Source organism: Coturnix japonica, unplaced genomic scaffold (genome assembly GCF_054131305.1).
Source record: "Coturnix japonica strain WE unplaced genomic scaffold, WE-NBRP24 Scf050, whole genome shotgun sequence".
Taxonomy (NCBI): Eukaryota; Metazoa; Chordata; class Aves; order Galliformes; family Phasianidae; genus Coturnix; species Coturnix japonica.
The window spans coordinates 1,236,498-1,249,721 of NW_028188953.1; the positions used below are offsets into that span (position 1 = coordinate 1,236,498).

Sequence of the window (13,224 nt, forward strand, 5' to 3'; positions counted from 1 at the left end):
CATCACTCACACTGAACGCCCAAATAAACAACAGCTGCCCCAATGGTTGCTCCCGGCAGTTCAGCCACGTGCTCCTCATCCCAGTAGTTCTGATGGTAACCATTAATGAAGAGCGCATCCAGCTGCTTTTTGCTTGGGTGGGAGCTGCAGGATGAGCCTGGAGCCTAAAATGCTTCCAGTACACATCCCAGGGGACGGCCCTCCTCCTTTCACTCCCTGCCATTACAGCTCTCCTTCATTAAAGCAATACAGATTGCATGCACTGAGTGCACTGAGCCATTGCCCACCTTCCCCACAAACCCTTCCTGGTCCCCTCAAACCCTTCACCACGGGAAGAGTGGCTCTGGGGTTGCGACAGGAGTAAAGATTCAATACTTCATGCATTAATGGTTGGTTAATTACGAATTCTCATTGACCAAAGAAACCATCACAACTTGGGCATGGCTCAGAGCAAACTCATTGAGCACACGCCATGGCTGTGCTTTTCAATGCTTCTCCTGGCTCCATGCAGCGGTTGGCTGCAGAGCCCCAGGGCTTTACATGAAACTGCAGTGGGATGTCAGTGTTCAGAGGTCCCCAACTGTCTGCCCCATTGCCAAAGGGATAAAGTTCATCAAAGGTAATTACCACACCCTGGAGCTGAACAAAGGTCGAAGCTGGGCGTAGCCGTGCAGTTCCTGCAGCTCTGGTGAGGGGTTTCTGTCTCTGTGGTGCTCCTTGTAGGGGAAATCCTTGGGGGGTCACCTGCTCTGCCCCGCAGCCTGTGAGGAGCACCGGCACTGCCCAAGGCGGTGGTGGCTGTGCTCATGGAACTCGTGTTTGAGTGACCCCATCTCCTCTACTACTGCTGGCTGTAACCCTGTGAACCCTTCTGTTCTCCGACAGGTTATTCCTGCATATACTTCCCAGGATTTTCCCCATCTTCTTTCCAAATCTTCTTCCCCTTCTCCATCATCTCCTTCACCAACTCCTTCTCCATTTCATTCACCACTTCATTTCTGAGTCTTCTTTTCTCATCGTTTAACCATTTTTTATCCATCTACTACTCCATCTCCTTCTCAGTCTCCTTCCTCTCTCTCCTTTCCCCAACTCCTTCCCCCCTCCTCTCCTCCAGCACAGATGGGCTTCACATTGGGCTGCAGACACTCCAGTTTCTCCCATCCCTGGAGGGCCCTCCTGGCTCATCTTGTGGCTCTGCACCTCCTCCATCTGGGATCAGGTAAGGGTCCTGTGGGGCTGCTGTGCCTGGTACTGGTGTAGCTGTGGGGCCGGGGAGTAGCCATGGGGCAGGGAGTACCCAAGCCCAGCACCCACCCCTGCTTGGGTTTTGGGTTTCGCTTTCACTTCGGTTCATTCATGAAACGTGTGATTTTTGGGTTCAATTTCTGCCTCTTCTCCTCTATCACATGTTGTGAGTGGGCTCCCACCCCCAGAAATCCTTCCCCACTCCCTCCTGCTCCCTCTCCAGTGCTTTGACATGGGATGGAGCACACACCAACTCACCCTGTGCTGCTCCACGCCCCCACGTTCACACAGCCACCATCTCACCATTTCTCTGTGCCCTTCTCATTGCCCAGCCCAGATGAGGGTGGTGGCACCAAACCTTCATTACACTGCCATCGTGGGACAGGATGTTGTGCTACGTTGCCAGTTGTCCCCTTGCAAGGATGCTTGGAGCTCAGACATCAGATGGTTTCAGCGCCGGTCTGCTGGGCTTGTGCACCACTACCGAAATGGAGAGGACCTGGAGCAGATGGAGGAATATAAAGGAAGGATAGAACTGCTCAGGGATGGCCTGTCTGTTGGAAACCTGGATCTGCGCATCACTGCAGTGATTTCCGCTGATAGTGGGTCCTACATCTGTGCTGTGGAAGATGGTGATGGCTATGCAGATGCTGTGGTGGAGCTGGAGGTGTCAGGTCAGTGGCTGGGTTGCCCACAGATGGAGAGCTGCCTTTGAACAAGCAGCCTTTGTAAGAGGTCTGGTCTGAATTGCTCCATGAGATTCTGGAGTTGCAGTAGTTGCACGGTGTGATCTGGGGATGGATCTGCATGGATGAGGTGGTTGGGCTGCATTTCTGGGATGGATTTCTTCATACTTCAGTAGCTGTGCTCCCTGGTTGCTGCCTCTTTGTGTTCTGTGAACTTGAAAAGTCTGAGTATTGTGTTTCCATTTATGGGATTGTAAAAGGATCTCTTTTCCTGTTGTTTTCTCCAGATCCCTTTTCCCAAATCACCCATCCCTGGAAGGTGGCTCTGGCTGTGGTCGTCACACTTCTGGTTGGGTCATCTGTTCTCATCATTGTTTTTCTCCATAGAAAGCAAGGTGAGCTGAGAGCAGAGGGGTCGGAGCGCAGGGAGGTGTTGTGCAGGGACAGGGATGGTTGGGGTGGTGCTGAGCTCTGCTCCATGGAGCTACACAGGAGGAGGAAGGGAGATTTTTCCTGAGATTCCCACTGTTCATTAAATAACATTTAGCTTTAGTTTTTGGGGAAGAAGAAAGGGGAAAAAGGACTGGTAAGATGGGATAGTGGGTCGACCATTTGGCAGGTGGAATGTCCCAGACACTCTGAAGTCGTTCAAACAAACCAAGGTGCCCCGCTGACCACCTCTTCCTCTTCTTTATTTTCCAGCGGCAAAGAACAGAGTGCTGAGTGAGTCCTTCCAGCCCCTTCCAGCACTAATGTCCCTTTAATTGAACTGATAGAAGACTGCATAATGCTGGGTTTATGCCACGTGCTGGGAGCATGGGATTTTTGGGTCCTTGGCTTGTGTTGGTGTAATGGGATGCATTGTGTAATGGGATGTGTCAGTCCTGATCGATTCTCATACACAACTCCTGCCCTATCCTTTCCTTTCTATTAGTTTAATTTCTTTTTGGGACCAAAGTGGTTATTATCCACTTCCCCGAACAAAAAGATCTGGGATCTGGGCATGGGAGTAGCTATGGTATGAGGATCTCATAACTCTGACCATGCATTCCCTTTGTTTCTATTTTACAGAGGGAAAAGATGCAGCATTGGGTAAGTGTCTTTCCTAATCAGAAGGAATTCAAGGTCTCCCAATGACATTAACCATTGGGGGAACATCTGTCCCCTCTGACCAAGCACTGCTCTTCTCTTTTTTCCTAGCGGAACAAACTGAGAAACTGGGTGAGTTTTATTTGACAGAGCAAAGAACTTTGGGTCTTCATATGGGAAGCTGTTCTCTCTGACCATTTGCAGCCATTGTGCTTGTTTTTTACTTCCTATTGGTTTAATTCCTTCTTGGGACCCAAGTGGTCATTGGCCCCTTCCCAAAACAAAAAGATTAGGGTTCAGGGCATGGCAGCAGCCATGGGATCTGAAGCTGTTCTTTCTGACCGTGTATTTCTTTGCTTCCATTTTGCAGAGAGAAAAGTTGCAGTGTTGGGTAAGTCTCCTTCCCCAAAGTGAGGGAATTCAGGGTCTCCCCATGGCATCAGCCTTGGGATGAGCAGCTGCCCCCCCTGACCAAGCACTGCTCTTCTCTTTCCTTTCCAGCGGAACAAGCTGAAAGAATGGGTGAGTTTTATTTGTCAAACCAAAGAACTTTGAGTCTTCCTATGGGAAGCATTTCTCTCTGACCATCTGCAGCCATTGTGCTTTGTTTTTTCCTTCCTATTGGTTTAATTCCTTCTTGGGACCAAAGTGGTCTTTGGCCCCTTCCCAAAACTAAAAAGATTGGGTTCTGGGCACGGCAGCAGCCATTGGATGACAACCTATTCCCTATTACCATGCATTTCCTTTCTTTCTATTTTGCAGAGAAAAAAGATGCAATGCTGGGTGAGTCTCCATCCACGTGCTGTGGGAATTTAGGATCTCCCCATGGCATCAGCCGTGGGATGAGCAGCTGCCCCCACTGACCAAGCACTGCTTTTCTCTTTCTTTTCCAGAGGAACAAGCTGAAAAAATGAGTGAGTTTCACTTGCAAACCAAAGAACTTTGTGTCTTCTTATGGGAAGCATTTCTCTCTGACCATCTGCAGCCATTGTGCTTTGTTTTTTCCTTCCTATTGGTTTAATTCCTTCTTGGGACCAAAGTAATCTTTGGCCCCATCCCAGAACAAAAAAGACTGGGTTCTGGGCACGGCAGCAGCCATTGGATGACAACCTACTCCCTGTTACCATGCATTTCCTTTCTTTCTATTTTGCAGAGAAAAAAGATGCAATGCTGGGTGAGTCTCCATCCACGTGCTGTGGGAATTTAGGATCTCCCCATGGCATCAGCCGTGGGATGAGCAGCTGCCCCCCCTGACCATGCACTGCTTTTCTCTTTCTTTTCCAGAGGAACAAGCTGAAAAAATGAGTGAGTTTCACTTGCAAACCAAAGAACTTTGTGTCTTCCTATGGGAAGCATTTCTCTCTGACCATCTGCAGCCATTGTGCTTTGTTTTTTCCTTCCTATTGGTTTAATTCCTTCTTGGGACCAAAGTGGTCTTTGGCCCCTTCCCAAAACTAAAAAGATTGGGTTCTGGGCACAGCAGCAGCCATTGGATGACAACCTACTCCCTATTACCATGCATTTCCTTTCTTTCTGTTTTGCAGAGAAAAAAGATGCAATGCTGGGTGAGTCTCCATCCACGTACTGTGGGAATCTGGGGTCTCCCCATGGCATCAGCTGTGGGATGAGCAGCTGCCCCCACTGACCACGTGCTGCTCTGCTCTTTCTTTTCCAGTGGAGCTATCTAGGATGTTGAGTGAGTCTCCCTTTACAATCATATTTTTACAATGTTCTACCAGTGTGAGCTGTGGGATGAGCAGTTCCCCTCATCACACATTATTTCTGTTTTTCCCTTGCAGAGAGTAGTGATGCAGAGTTGGGTGAGTCACCCTCCCCAAACCAAAGAGATTGAGGAACCTCCCATGGGATCAGCCATGGGATGACCGTCTGACCCTTCTCACATTTCTTTTCTCTTTTGCTTTGTTCACAGATACACTGTCCAGAAAACTGGGTGAGAACTCCCTCCCATATGAGGAAAGAAAAACGGGGCTCTGCCTGTTTGAGCTGTGGGTTGAGACATTCCTCTCATCGTGCATTGCTTTTCTCTTTCTTTTCCAGTGGAAATAAGCACAAAATTCAGTGAGTCTTCTTTCCCAAAACAATGGACCATGAAGATTCCCATAGGATGAGAAGATACCAAACCTCATCACACAGAGATTCTTCTTTCTTTTTTGCAGACAGTCGGAATTCTCAGCTGAGTAAGTTGCAGTTACTAAAAAGGGAATTCGGGGTCTTCCCAAGGGACTGCATATGGGATGAAAATTCCCCTCTGAACATGCACTGCATTTCTCTTCCATTTCCAGTGATGCACTGTGGAACTATGAGTGAGTCTCCCCTAACAAACTAAAAACACTGGAGACTGCCTGTGTGAGCTGTGGGATGAGATTTTGCTCTAATCACACACTGTTTCTGCTTTTCCTTTGCAGATTTAAGTGCTTTAGAGCTGAGTAAGTCACTTTCCCTGCACTGAAGGAATTTAGGGTCTTCTTACGGGATCAGCCTTAAGATGAGCATCTGACCCTTCTCATCATGCGTTTATTGGTTTATTTTGCAGAGAATCAAGCTGAAAAACTGAGTGAGTCCTCCCTCCCAAATTAAAAATGCAGGGGTCACCCTGTGTAAGCTGTGGGATGAGATGTTGCTCTCATTGTGCACTCTTTATGCTTTCTCTTTCCAGGGAAAAGGGATACAGTGTTGGGTGAGTCTCCCTCTCTAAACCAAAGAGATTTCGGGTCTTCCCATTGGATCAGACATGGGGTGATAATCTGACCCTTTGCTTATGTGTCCCTACTCCCTCCCTGTCCCTCATCCATTGCTTATGTCTCCCTTTTACAGAGAACCAAGCTGTAAAACTTGGTGAGTCCACCATCCCAAATTTGATTAAAAAAAGGGGGTTTCTTTCTGTGTGAGCTGTGGGATGAGATGCTCCTCTTACCATGCACTGCTTTTCTTTTCCTTTCCAGTGGAACAAACTGAAGCACTGAGTGAGTCTTCTACCCCAAACCCAAAGAATATGGGGCTTCCCATGGGATGACCAACTGTCCCATCTCATCATGCAGTGTTTTCCCCTTCTTTTTTTTTTTTTTTTTCAGTGACACAGAGGTTTCAGCTGGGTAAGTTGCAGTCACTGAACTGAGGGAATCTGGAGCCTTCCCAACAGGCTGTGTATGATGAGAAACACGTTCTGACCATGCACCGCTTTTCTCTTTCTTTGCCAGAGCATCACTGTGAAGAGATGGGTGAGTCTCCCCTCCAAAAACACTGGGATCTTCCTATGGGAGCTGTGGATGAGATGCTCCTCCCATCACACACTGTTTCTTCTTTTCCTTTATAGATTCAATTGTTGCAGATCTGAGTGAGTCTCCCTCCCTGTACTGAAGGAATATGTGTTCTTCCCATGGGATCAGCCATGGGATGATTTATTGACCCTTCTGATTACTTGTTTATCTTTTGTTTCTTTTCCAGAGAAACACACTGCAGAACTGGGTGAGTCCTCATCTCCAAGTAGAACTAAAAGGGCATCTGCTTGTGTGAGCTGTGGGTTGAGCTGTTTCTCTCATCATGCATTGTTTCTGCTTCTCTTTGCAGAGAGACGGGATGCAACGTTGGGTGAGTCTCCCTTCCCAAATTAAAGAGATTTGGGATATTCCCATGTGATCAGCCATGCAGTGATCATCTGACCCTTCTCATCTTTTTACTTCTATTGCAGAGGAACAAGTTGCAAAGCTGGGTGAGTTCTCCTACTCAAATTAAAAAGAAGGGGTCCTATCTATGTGAGCTGTGAGATGAGACTTTCCACTCATCACGTGTTGCTTTTCTTTCTATTTTCCAGTGGAACAAACTGAAGCATTTGGTGAGTCTTCCCCAACCCAAAGCAATGTGGGGTTTCCCATTGGATGACAGGCTGTCCCATCTCAGCATCCACTGCTTTTCTGTTCCAGAAGAACCATATAGAAGACTACTGAGAGATGAGCAGCACCTTGCGGTAACCACAGGAGCTCATAGACCACAGATTGCACAGGATATCTAACCCACAATAAGTCCAAGACAGCAAGGAAACCCACAGCAGGACCAAGAGGAGCCAGTGTCTGTATTGAGGGAGAACCCTGCAGTTCTGTGAGCCAAAGCTGCTCCAGGGAGCACCGAGCTGAGGATGTGCGACCTCCAACGCAAATCCAATTGCAAGAGAATAACCATAGTAAGAAATGGTAACAGGATGAAGCCAGAGAGCCTGGATAAGATACAGTCACATTGGGAAATAATTTGGCCATGTATCAGGGTCTGTGGACATCTAAGCAATATCTAACACTTTTGGACACATAAGAATGCACAGAGGTATAGAACTGCTTTGGGTGCTAACAGCATTCACTATTGTAATATAATAAACAATACCTGCTGGTGGTTGTCAACCATTGACTGTTATCCGTTATGGGGGGTTTGGCTCCATGGCTGAGTCTTCATCCTGGCACCAAAGCAACATGGGCTCCATAGGATAACAAGCCAACCCTTCTCACCATGCATTGCCATCCCAGCAGAACAAGGCTAAAAAGGAAGAAAAGAAATTAATAGCCAAAAAATACACCAAACCAAGAAAATTAAATAGAGGATACTTTAAAAAAAAAAATCTGTAATTATAACAATAACTTAAGAAAAGCCTCACCAACCTTCCTCAATGGGGGAGCAGAGATGGCAGCCCTTTGTGTCCCATCGTGGTGCTATGAGAACAGCCCTGCATATCAGAGCTGACCCTCTGAACCCCACAGCGGGAGAGGGGTTCCTCATTCCACCCCATTAACCAAATCCTCATCAAGCAGCTTAAAGCTCTGACAAGCGGTAACAGAACAAGTTCGGATCTTAAAATGGTTCCACCTCCTTACACCGCCCACCGTCCCGCCCCCTATGGGGGCGAGGCCAAAGAGAGGGGTTGGAATTACCCTTTGATATCATCACCCATTGGATCCACAACCACAGAGCCCAAATGGGGAGGGGGGGCATTGGGGATTCCGTCATGCTTTACCCCCCCCGCCCCCCTCCCCACGTTCTATCCCCCCCAATGTAAGGGGGGGAGTTGGGGTTGGTCTATATCCCCTTCATTAAGGCTATTGGGGCTCCCATCGTTCTTCCCCCCCCCCCCTCCGACCCCCTCCGCACGCCCCATCGGGGCTGGGATGGACTCCCCCCAATATAAGGGGGGGTTTGGGGTGTATCCCCGTCCCTGGGGCCATTGGGGTTCACATCGTGCTTTGCCCCCCCCGACCCCCTCCCCACGTCCCATCGGGGCTGGGATGGACTCCCCCCAATATAAGGGGGGGGTTGGGGTTGGTCTATATCCCCCACCTTGGGGGGTTTGTCCCCCCCGGACCCCATCCCCACCTCCCAGGGACCAGGTTGGACTCCCCCCTATGATGGGGGGGGGGTTTGGGTTGGCTGCGGGTGGGAGAAGCAGCTGAATTCCACATCCCCCCCCCCCCCCCCAATTTCCTTTTAATTACTTCTTTATCGTCTTCCGTCAAGATTTTGGGGGGGTTTTTAACGGGGTAGCGTGGCCGAGCGGTCTAAGGCGCTGGATTAAGGCTCCAGTCTCTTCGGGGGCGTGGGTTCGAATCCCACCGCTGCCAGGAAGATTCTTTTTGGTGCGGGGGGGCAGCCCCAACCCCGGCTGGCTTCACTTTCGCTGCGGTTATTCTACAAAAGCTTTGGTTTTGGGTAGAATTTCTGTCTCTTTTTTTACTTCCAGAACAAGTGGGGGATGGGGAGACTCTAAAAGAGGCAGAGGAGGGGTTTCTGCTCCCTCCTGCCCCCCAAAATAAGGGATAGGGAGACCTAAATGAGACGAAAAAGGGATAGGGAGACCCATAGGAGACCTAAAGGAGCACATAAAAGGGATGGGGAGACTCTAAAAGAGGCATAGGAGGGGTTTCTGCCCTCTCCCCCCCCTTAAAAAAAGGGATAGGGAGACCTAAAGGAGCCCAAAAAAGGGGTATTTCCATCCCAAAAATGGGATGTGGAGACCCAAATCTGCCCCATTCTGTGCTATGACCCTACATCCATCCACCCTCTGTCCCCTCTATGCTACCTCCAGTCCCCAAGGCTTGGTAGGGGACATTGAGAAATGGTCCTTCCCCCAACCCTGGATCCCATTAAACACAACAAGAAAATTCCATGCTTTGTTTTGCTGGTTTTTTGGTCTTTTTCTTGTTAATTTGTGACAATGTTTTTGTTCCATCCTCTTACAGTGTCATAAATACAATACAGGACCATCTTAGGATGCCATTAAAGTAATGGCACAACGAGCACAAACCCCTAAAGATCTTTGGAAGACCCCATTGCGTTGCAGATGAGCTGATGGAGATTCTCACCCCAAAGATTCAGCCTTCCCTTTTCCTTCTATCAGGGGCAGAGGCGGAGGTGAGATCCTCTCCCCACCCAGAAGAAAGGGAAGATACTCTCCCCATAGAAAGAAGCATTTTGGAAGGCATATATGGGATCTTTTTGGACAGCAAGATAGAAAATCACCCGTCCCCCTCCATAATCCAACACCACTCGAATCCTATTAGGATTCCCACTCACTGGAAGGGTGGATGGGGGAGATGTGAAAGCTCGGTAGCCGTTCCTACAGCATCCCATAGCCCAAATCCCATAATCAGGGTGGAAAGTGAGCCAACCCTTTCTGGGCACAGAGCTGCGTGCCACCCCAAGTGCCCAAGTGCCACCAGATATCACTTCTACATCCCAAAAGTGCTGCCCTGAGGTGAAGCCTTGACAGCCCAACACACAGCAGGAGACATCGAAGCGTTGGGGACAAGGGGACACGTCGTGCCCTATATCCATCCATCTCACCCCACGTCGGTCCCGGGACAGGACGAGCCCTGCAGTGGCAGTGGTGGGGTCCAGGGTGACAAATGCTATTGGGGATGGAGAAATAAAATAGGTGAGCATCAGCCTAAAGATGGAACAGCACCTCAAATCTGCTTTGGGATCGGCGATATCTCCGTGTTTTCCAGCTCTGAAAACTCTTGCTGAAATTTATATCCTCAGAAAACCCAAAATGAGCTCAAAACCATCATTTTCCAGATGCTCTGAAGCAGTATTTGGGCTAAAAAAATGACCAAAAGGAAAGCAAAAAGCTTTATTTAAGGACTCACCTTTTCCCTCTTCCTCAGATGTTCCCTCCTCCCTCTCCAGCTCAGATGATAAAAGATCTGGGGACGAACAGAAGGTTGGATGTCATGTTCCACATCTGCTTGCTTCAGTTCCCACCATATTTTTTTATGGATATCTGTGCAGGACGTTATATGGGATCTGTGGGATTTTGTCCTAATAAAACAGATGCTCTTAGGCCTAAAAATGATTGATAGCGTGAGTTAATGCGAACTGTTTCCAACAGCGTATACAACTCCTATTAAAAACAACAAGAAGAAACAAACTTTAGTACAAAACAACTTCTAGGTGGTAGGAATATTATGGACCATAATACCTTGAAATCTCCCCAATGCGTCACAGAGGATTTGATGTTGCTGGGAGATGATACGGAGCCTCTGTTCCACGTCTGTGAAGTTCTCCACCGTCCTTCGGGTTCTGCCCATCTCCCACCTGGATAAAAACCTCATCAGTGCTGGGACTGGTGGTCAGGTTGAGATGTGGGGATCTCTGCTGATGTAGGGATGGCGGATGAGGTGGTTGTCCCCAAAATGTCCCTTTGTCACAAGTTTGGGGGATGCCAACCAGCTCCGTAACAGAATGCGGTCCCTTGGGTAGCCCCAATGGCCATGAGGTCTTCCTCTTGGGCCATAGGGGCTCAAGGGCACTTTCTGATCCCCATGGGACTTCTAACCTTGCCTCAATCACACACAGTTCTCATTTTCATGCCAGAATTCAACCACTGAATGAGGTTGAGGGAGCACATACCTGTCCAGCGTCCTTCTGGCATCCTGGAATTGAAAGAGATGGGAAAAAAAATGGTTCAATCTCCATCCCAGAAGGTTGGGCAAGAAGGGAGAAGGTTTAATGGAATATCTAACCTATAGAAATCCAACCTGTAGGAATCCATGTGTGGGTCGCTTGAGTTTCTCCTCCATCTCGCAGATGAGGATGCTGAGGAGAGAAATGTCCCCCTCCACCTTGGCTTCCTCCTCCTCTTGCCTCCTCAGCACAGCCCTGTCCAGCTCTCCCAGCTGTGCCAGGAGCATCACCTCCTTCTCCTTCAGAAAACAGCGGATCTGACGGAATCCTGACACGATTTTCTGCCTCTCAGCCTCCGTCCGTGTCTGTAGGGTGTGGAAAAACAAGAGTATAGATCTCAAAAAGATCTTCCAGCTTGAAGGCAACAGCTTCTTACCATAAAGTCTTGGCATCGCCTTTCCCCATTCATTTTGAGTTCTAAGAGCTCCTCCTTGTGTTTCTTGAGGTTCTCCAAATAGCTGCAAATCTGCTCCTGGAGGAAGAAAAAACAGGTTGGGGAGGATATTGTGGTGGGAAGAAAGAAGGGAAGAGATGCGATGAGTTGGACATTGCAGAGTAGAAATTTGCAGCAGGGACATGAAGGATAAAACAGGGCCTTAAGGAATAACACGGGGCTGACCCCATCCTCCTGCACTGACTCCTTTATGGGGGCTCCATTGGGATCTCCATCATCCCGTGGTCCATTGGAGAGGAACGTCCGCTTGCGCCACGAGCAGATTTTCTCCTTCTCCCCTTTGTCTCCATCCAGCCCCAAAAGCTTCAGCTTCTCTGCCAGGTGCTCCAAATGGAGTTTTGTATGGAAATTCCCTTTCCTGAGATGGTTTCGGTGGCTGATGCCACCTCCATGACCCACAGAGCTGCTGCATCCATTGCCCATCTGATGCTCTGGGATGGGGTGGTGAGAGCCCTCATCTCCCTTTTCCTTTGCTCCAGGAACAGCAGAGGCCATGGTGGTGTGTTCTCCAATCTCTTGCAGTCCTCCTTCTTTTCCTTGGGGTGAAAATACAGAAGGGTTCAGTGTGGAAGCTGTATTTCTTCCCTAATTCCTTCTAAATGTTGAGTTTTGGGAAGGATGAATCACTCACTTCTTTCTTTATTGGGCTTTAACCAAAATTTAATACCTCTTTTGGGCACCTGGCCTGAAGTTCATCCTACTTAAGGCTCCAACATGCAGTTTGACATCTTAAATTGGTATCTCCAATCTCAGTATGGATAAAGGTGAAGGATCCAATCATCCCATCCAGATTTCAACCCCAAGATCTCAAATTCTGACCTTCCCACCCAGATTTCATCCCCCTAAAAACTTGAATTCTAACCTCGTTCTTGGCACCTTCTCTTTATAATCTGATAGAAGAGAGACCTTGGTGAAGCCTTCCCAAGGGACTGGGAAGCAAATTGCTTTGTAGGAAGAAAGGCAATGGCACAGCCAACAAAACACTCCTTTCCAAGGCCCATTCTGAAGGTGAAAACCACCTTTATATGCCAAATATCCCCCCCAAACAGAACCCAAACCCTCCTGAAGGCACACCCCCCTTGATAACAGCTTGCTCCCTACAGGTGGATCATGGAAAAAAGGGCAAAAAAAACCAATTTTAAAGCTTTTCATAGAACTCTGGGAGAACTCAGAGCAATGTTCCCGATTCCCATAGCCAAAATGGTGCCAAATAGCCCCAAAAAGACACTCACCTTCAGGCAGCAGAATAAGATCCTTGCAGATTTATACAGGCTGTGTAAGCTCAGATGGATCACATGTGGGACAGAGGGAAATATCAGCCCTATTTAAGGAAACATAGAATGTGCTGTCTGGAATCTCCCTGCGGATCGGTGTCTCCATTGTGGAATTTGGCTGGATGAAGCTTTGGGCTTAAAATGCTCCGTCATCATTGGCCATAAGGGAAAATATCCTCAATTTCCAGGAGAGATGGGGGCATTTGCACAGTGCTTGCTTCCTCCAGTCACCATAGCACAACATTCACCAAGCTGCTTTAATTAAACAGCTGAGCAGCTTCTAATCTCCCTAGTTTCTGCTTTGAATTAGGGAGAAATAGGGACACATACGCTATGTCTTCCCCCTTTCTCCTGCTTGGATCGTCTCCTGCCTCCCTTATCCTATCACTAATTATTGCAGTAATGAAACTTCTCAGCCCAATAAGCTGCAGAAAGAGAACTGAAACCCCACAAGGGCTGAGAGCTTTGAGCATTACCCACAGGTGGGGGACATTCACAAAATAGGATCCATCTC

General features: G+C 48.4%; 3 protein-coding genes and 1 non-coding gene across 29 annotated transcripts in view; 2 read left to right on the forward strand and 2 right to left on the reverse strand.

Annotated features, from left to right (window-relative positions):
- LOC146752209 (uncharacterized) overlaps nucleotides 1-7,967 on the reverse strand; it is a 59,755-nt gene extending 51,788 nt beyond the window's left edge. For 3 of the 18 annotated variants that reach the window (XR_014940905.1, XR_014940904.1, XR_014940903.1), the window contains exons 1-2: nucleotides 7,685-7,953; nucleotides 7,413-7,562 (exon numbers count right to left, since the gene is read on the reverse strand). Coding sequence is in view for 4 of the 18 variants with exons in the window: in XM_085532993.1 (XP_085389119.1) it covers nucleotides 7,413-7,433 (21 nt within the window). In the remaining 14 variants the exon portion in view is untranslated. Of the gene's footprint in view, nucleotides 1-1,611; nucleotides 1,745-7,412; nucleotides 7,563-7,680 lie in introns of those variants that run through there. The other 15 variants (XR_014940909.1, XR_014940911.1, XR_014940902.1 and 12 more) reach the window with 13 other exon arrangements.
- LOC107321534 (uncharacterized) lies at nucleotides 1,086-7,429 on the forward strand. Of its 5 annotated transcripts, XM_085532857.1 has the most exons (32): nucleotides 1,086-1,219; nucleotides 1,578-1,919; nucleotides 2,219-2,326; nucleotides 2,634-2,654; nucleotides 3,003-3,023; nucleotides 3,132-3,152; nucleotides 3,391-3,411; nucleotides 3,522-3,542; nucleotides 3,783-3,803; nucleotides 3,914-3,934; nucleotides 4,174-4,194; nucleotides 4,305-4,325; nucleotides 4,565-4,585; nucleotides 4,696-4,716; nucleotides 4,820-4,840; nucleotides 4,951-4,971; nucleotides 5,079-5,099; nucleotides 5,198-5,218; nucleotides 5,324-5,344; nucleotides 5,447-5,467; nucleotides 5,575-5,595; nucleotides 5,698-5,718; nucleotides 5,856-5,876; nucleotides 5,984-6,004; nucleotides 6,113-6,133; nucleotides 6,239-6,259; nucleotides 6,355-6,375; nucleotides 6,486-6,506; nucleotides 6,609-6,629; nucleotides 6,730-6,750; nucleotides 6,853-6,873; nucleotides 6,962-7,429. In XM_085532857.1, exons 1-32 carry the CDS (start codon nucleotides 1,120-1,122, stop codon nucleotides 7,048-7,050), a joined length of 1,227 nt encoding a protein of 408 aa, XP_085388983.1. In that variant the 5' UTR covers nucleotides 1,086-1,119; the 3' UTR covers nucleotides 7,051-7,429. The 5 variants fall into 5 exon arrangements, with proteins under 5 accessions (XP_085388983.1, XP_085388979.1, XP_085388980.1 ...); XM_085532853.1 differs by having other exon boundaries at nucleotides 5,198-5,344; XM_085532854.1 differs by lacking the exons at nucleotides 3,914-3,934; nucleotides 4,174-4,194 and having other exon boundaries at nucleotides 5,198-5,344.
- Nucleotides 7,968-8,556: 589 nt separating the features above from the next.
- On the forward strand, nucleotides 8,557-8,638 carry TRNAL-AAG (transfer RNA leucine (anticodon AAG)). The gene has a single exon. It is a non-coding gene; the product is annotated as a tRNA-Leu (tRNA).
- A 548-nt stretch (nucleotides 8,639-9,186) lies between these two features.
- On the reverse strand, nucleotides 9,187-13,220 carry LOC107321540 (E3 ubiquitin-protein ligase TRIM7). Of its 5 annotated transcripts, XM_015878540.3 has the most exons (8): nucleotides 12,669-13,220; nucleotides 11,602-11,972; nucleotides 11,359-11,454; nucleotides 11,057-11,287; nucleotides 10,929-10,951; nucleotides 10,498-10,613; nucleotides 10,166-10,222; nucleotides 9,187-9,925 (listed from the first exon to the last, which is right to left on the reverse strand). In XM_015878540.3, exons 2-8 carry the CDS (start codon nucleotides 11,929-11,931, stop codon nucleotides 9,411-9,413), a joined length of 1,368 nt encoding a protein of 455 aa, XP_015734026.2. In that variant the 5' UTR covers nucleotides 11,932-11,972; nucleotides 12,669-13,220; the 3' UTR covers nucleotides 9,187-9,410. The 5 variants fall into 5 exon arrangements, 2 of the variants coding, with proteins under 2 accessions (XP_015734026.2, XP_085388928.1); XR_014940870.1 differs by having other exon boundaries at nucleotides 10,166-10,361; nucleotides 11,359-11,972; XM_085532802.1 differs by having other exon boundaries at nucleotides 11,359-11,972.
- Between the last annotated feature and the right edge of the window lie 4 nt (nucleotides 13,221-13,224).

Bases quoted from the DNA above. Each gene is read 5' to 3' on its own strand.
- LOC107321534 (XM_085532853.1), top strand. From the start codon at position 1,120: ATGGGCTTCACATTGGGCTGCAGACACTCCAGTTTCTCCCATCCCTGG. The intron at 3,935-4,173 runs GTGAGTTTCACT...TCTATTTTGCAG, and splicing joins GGAACAAGCTGAAAAAATGA to AGAAAAAAGATGCAATGCTG. The intron at 5,468-5,574 runs GTAAGTCACTTT...TTTATTTTGCAG, and splicing joins TTTAAGTGCTTTAGAGCTGA to AGAATCAAGCTGAAAAACTG.
- LOC107321540 (XM_085532802.1), bottom strand. From the start codon at position 11,931: ATGGCCTCTGCTGTTCCTGGAGCAAAGGAAAAGGGAGATGAGGGCTCT. The intron at 11,288-11,358 runs GTAAGAAGCTGT...CACACCCTACAG, and splicing joins GGCGATGCCAAGACTTTATG to ACACGGACGGAGGCTGAGAG. The intron at 10,614-10,928 runs GTATGTGCTCCC...GTTTTTATCCAG, and splicing joins GCCAGAAGGACGCTGGACAG to GTGGGAGATGGGCAGAACCC.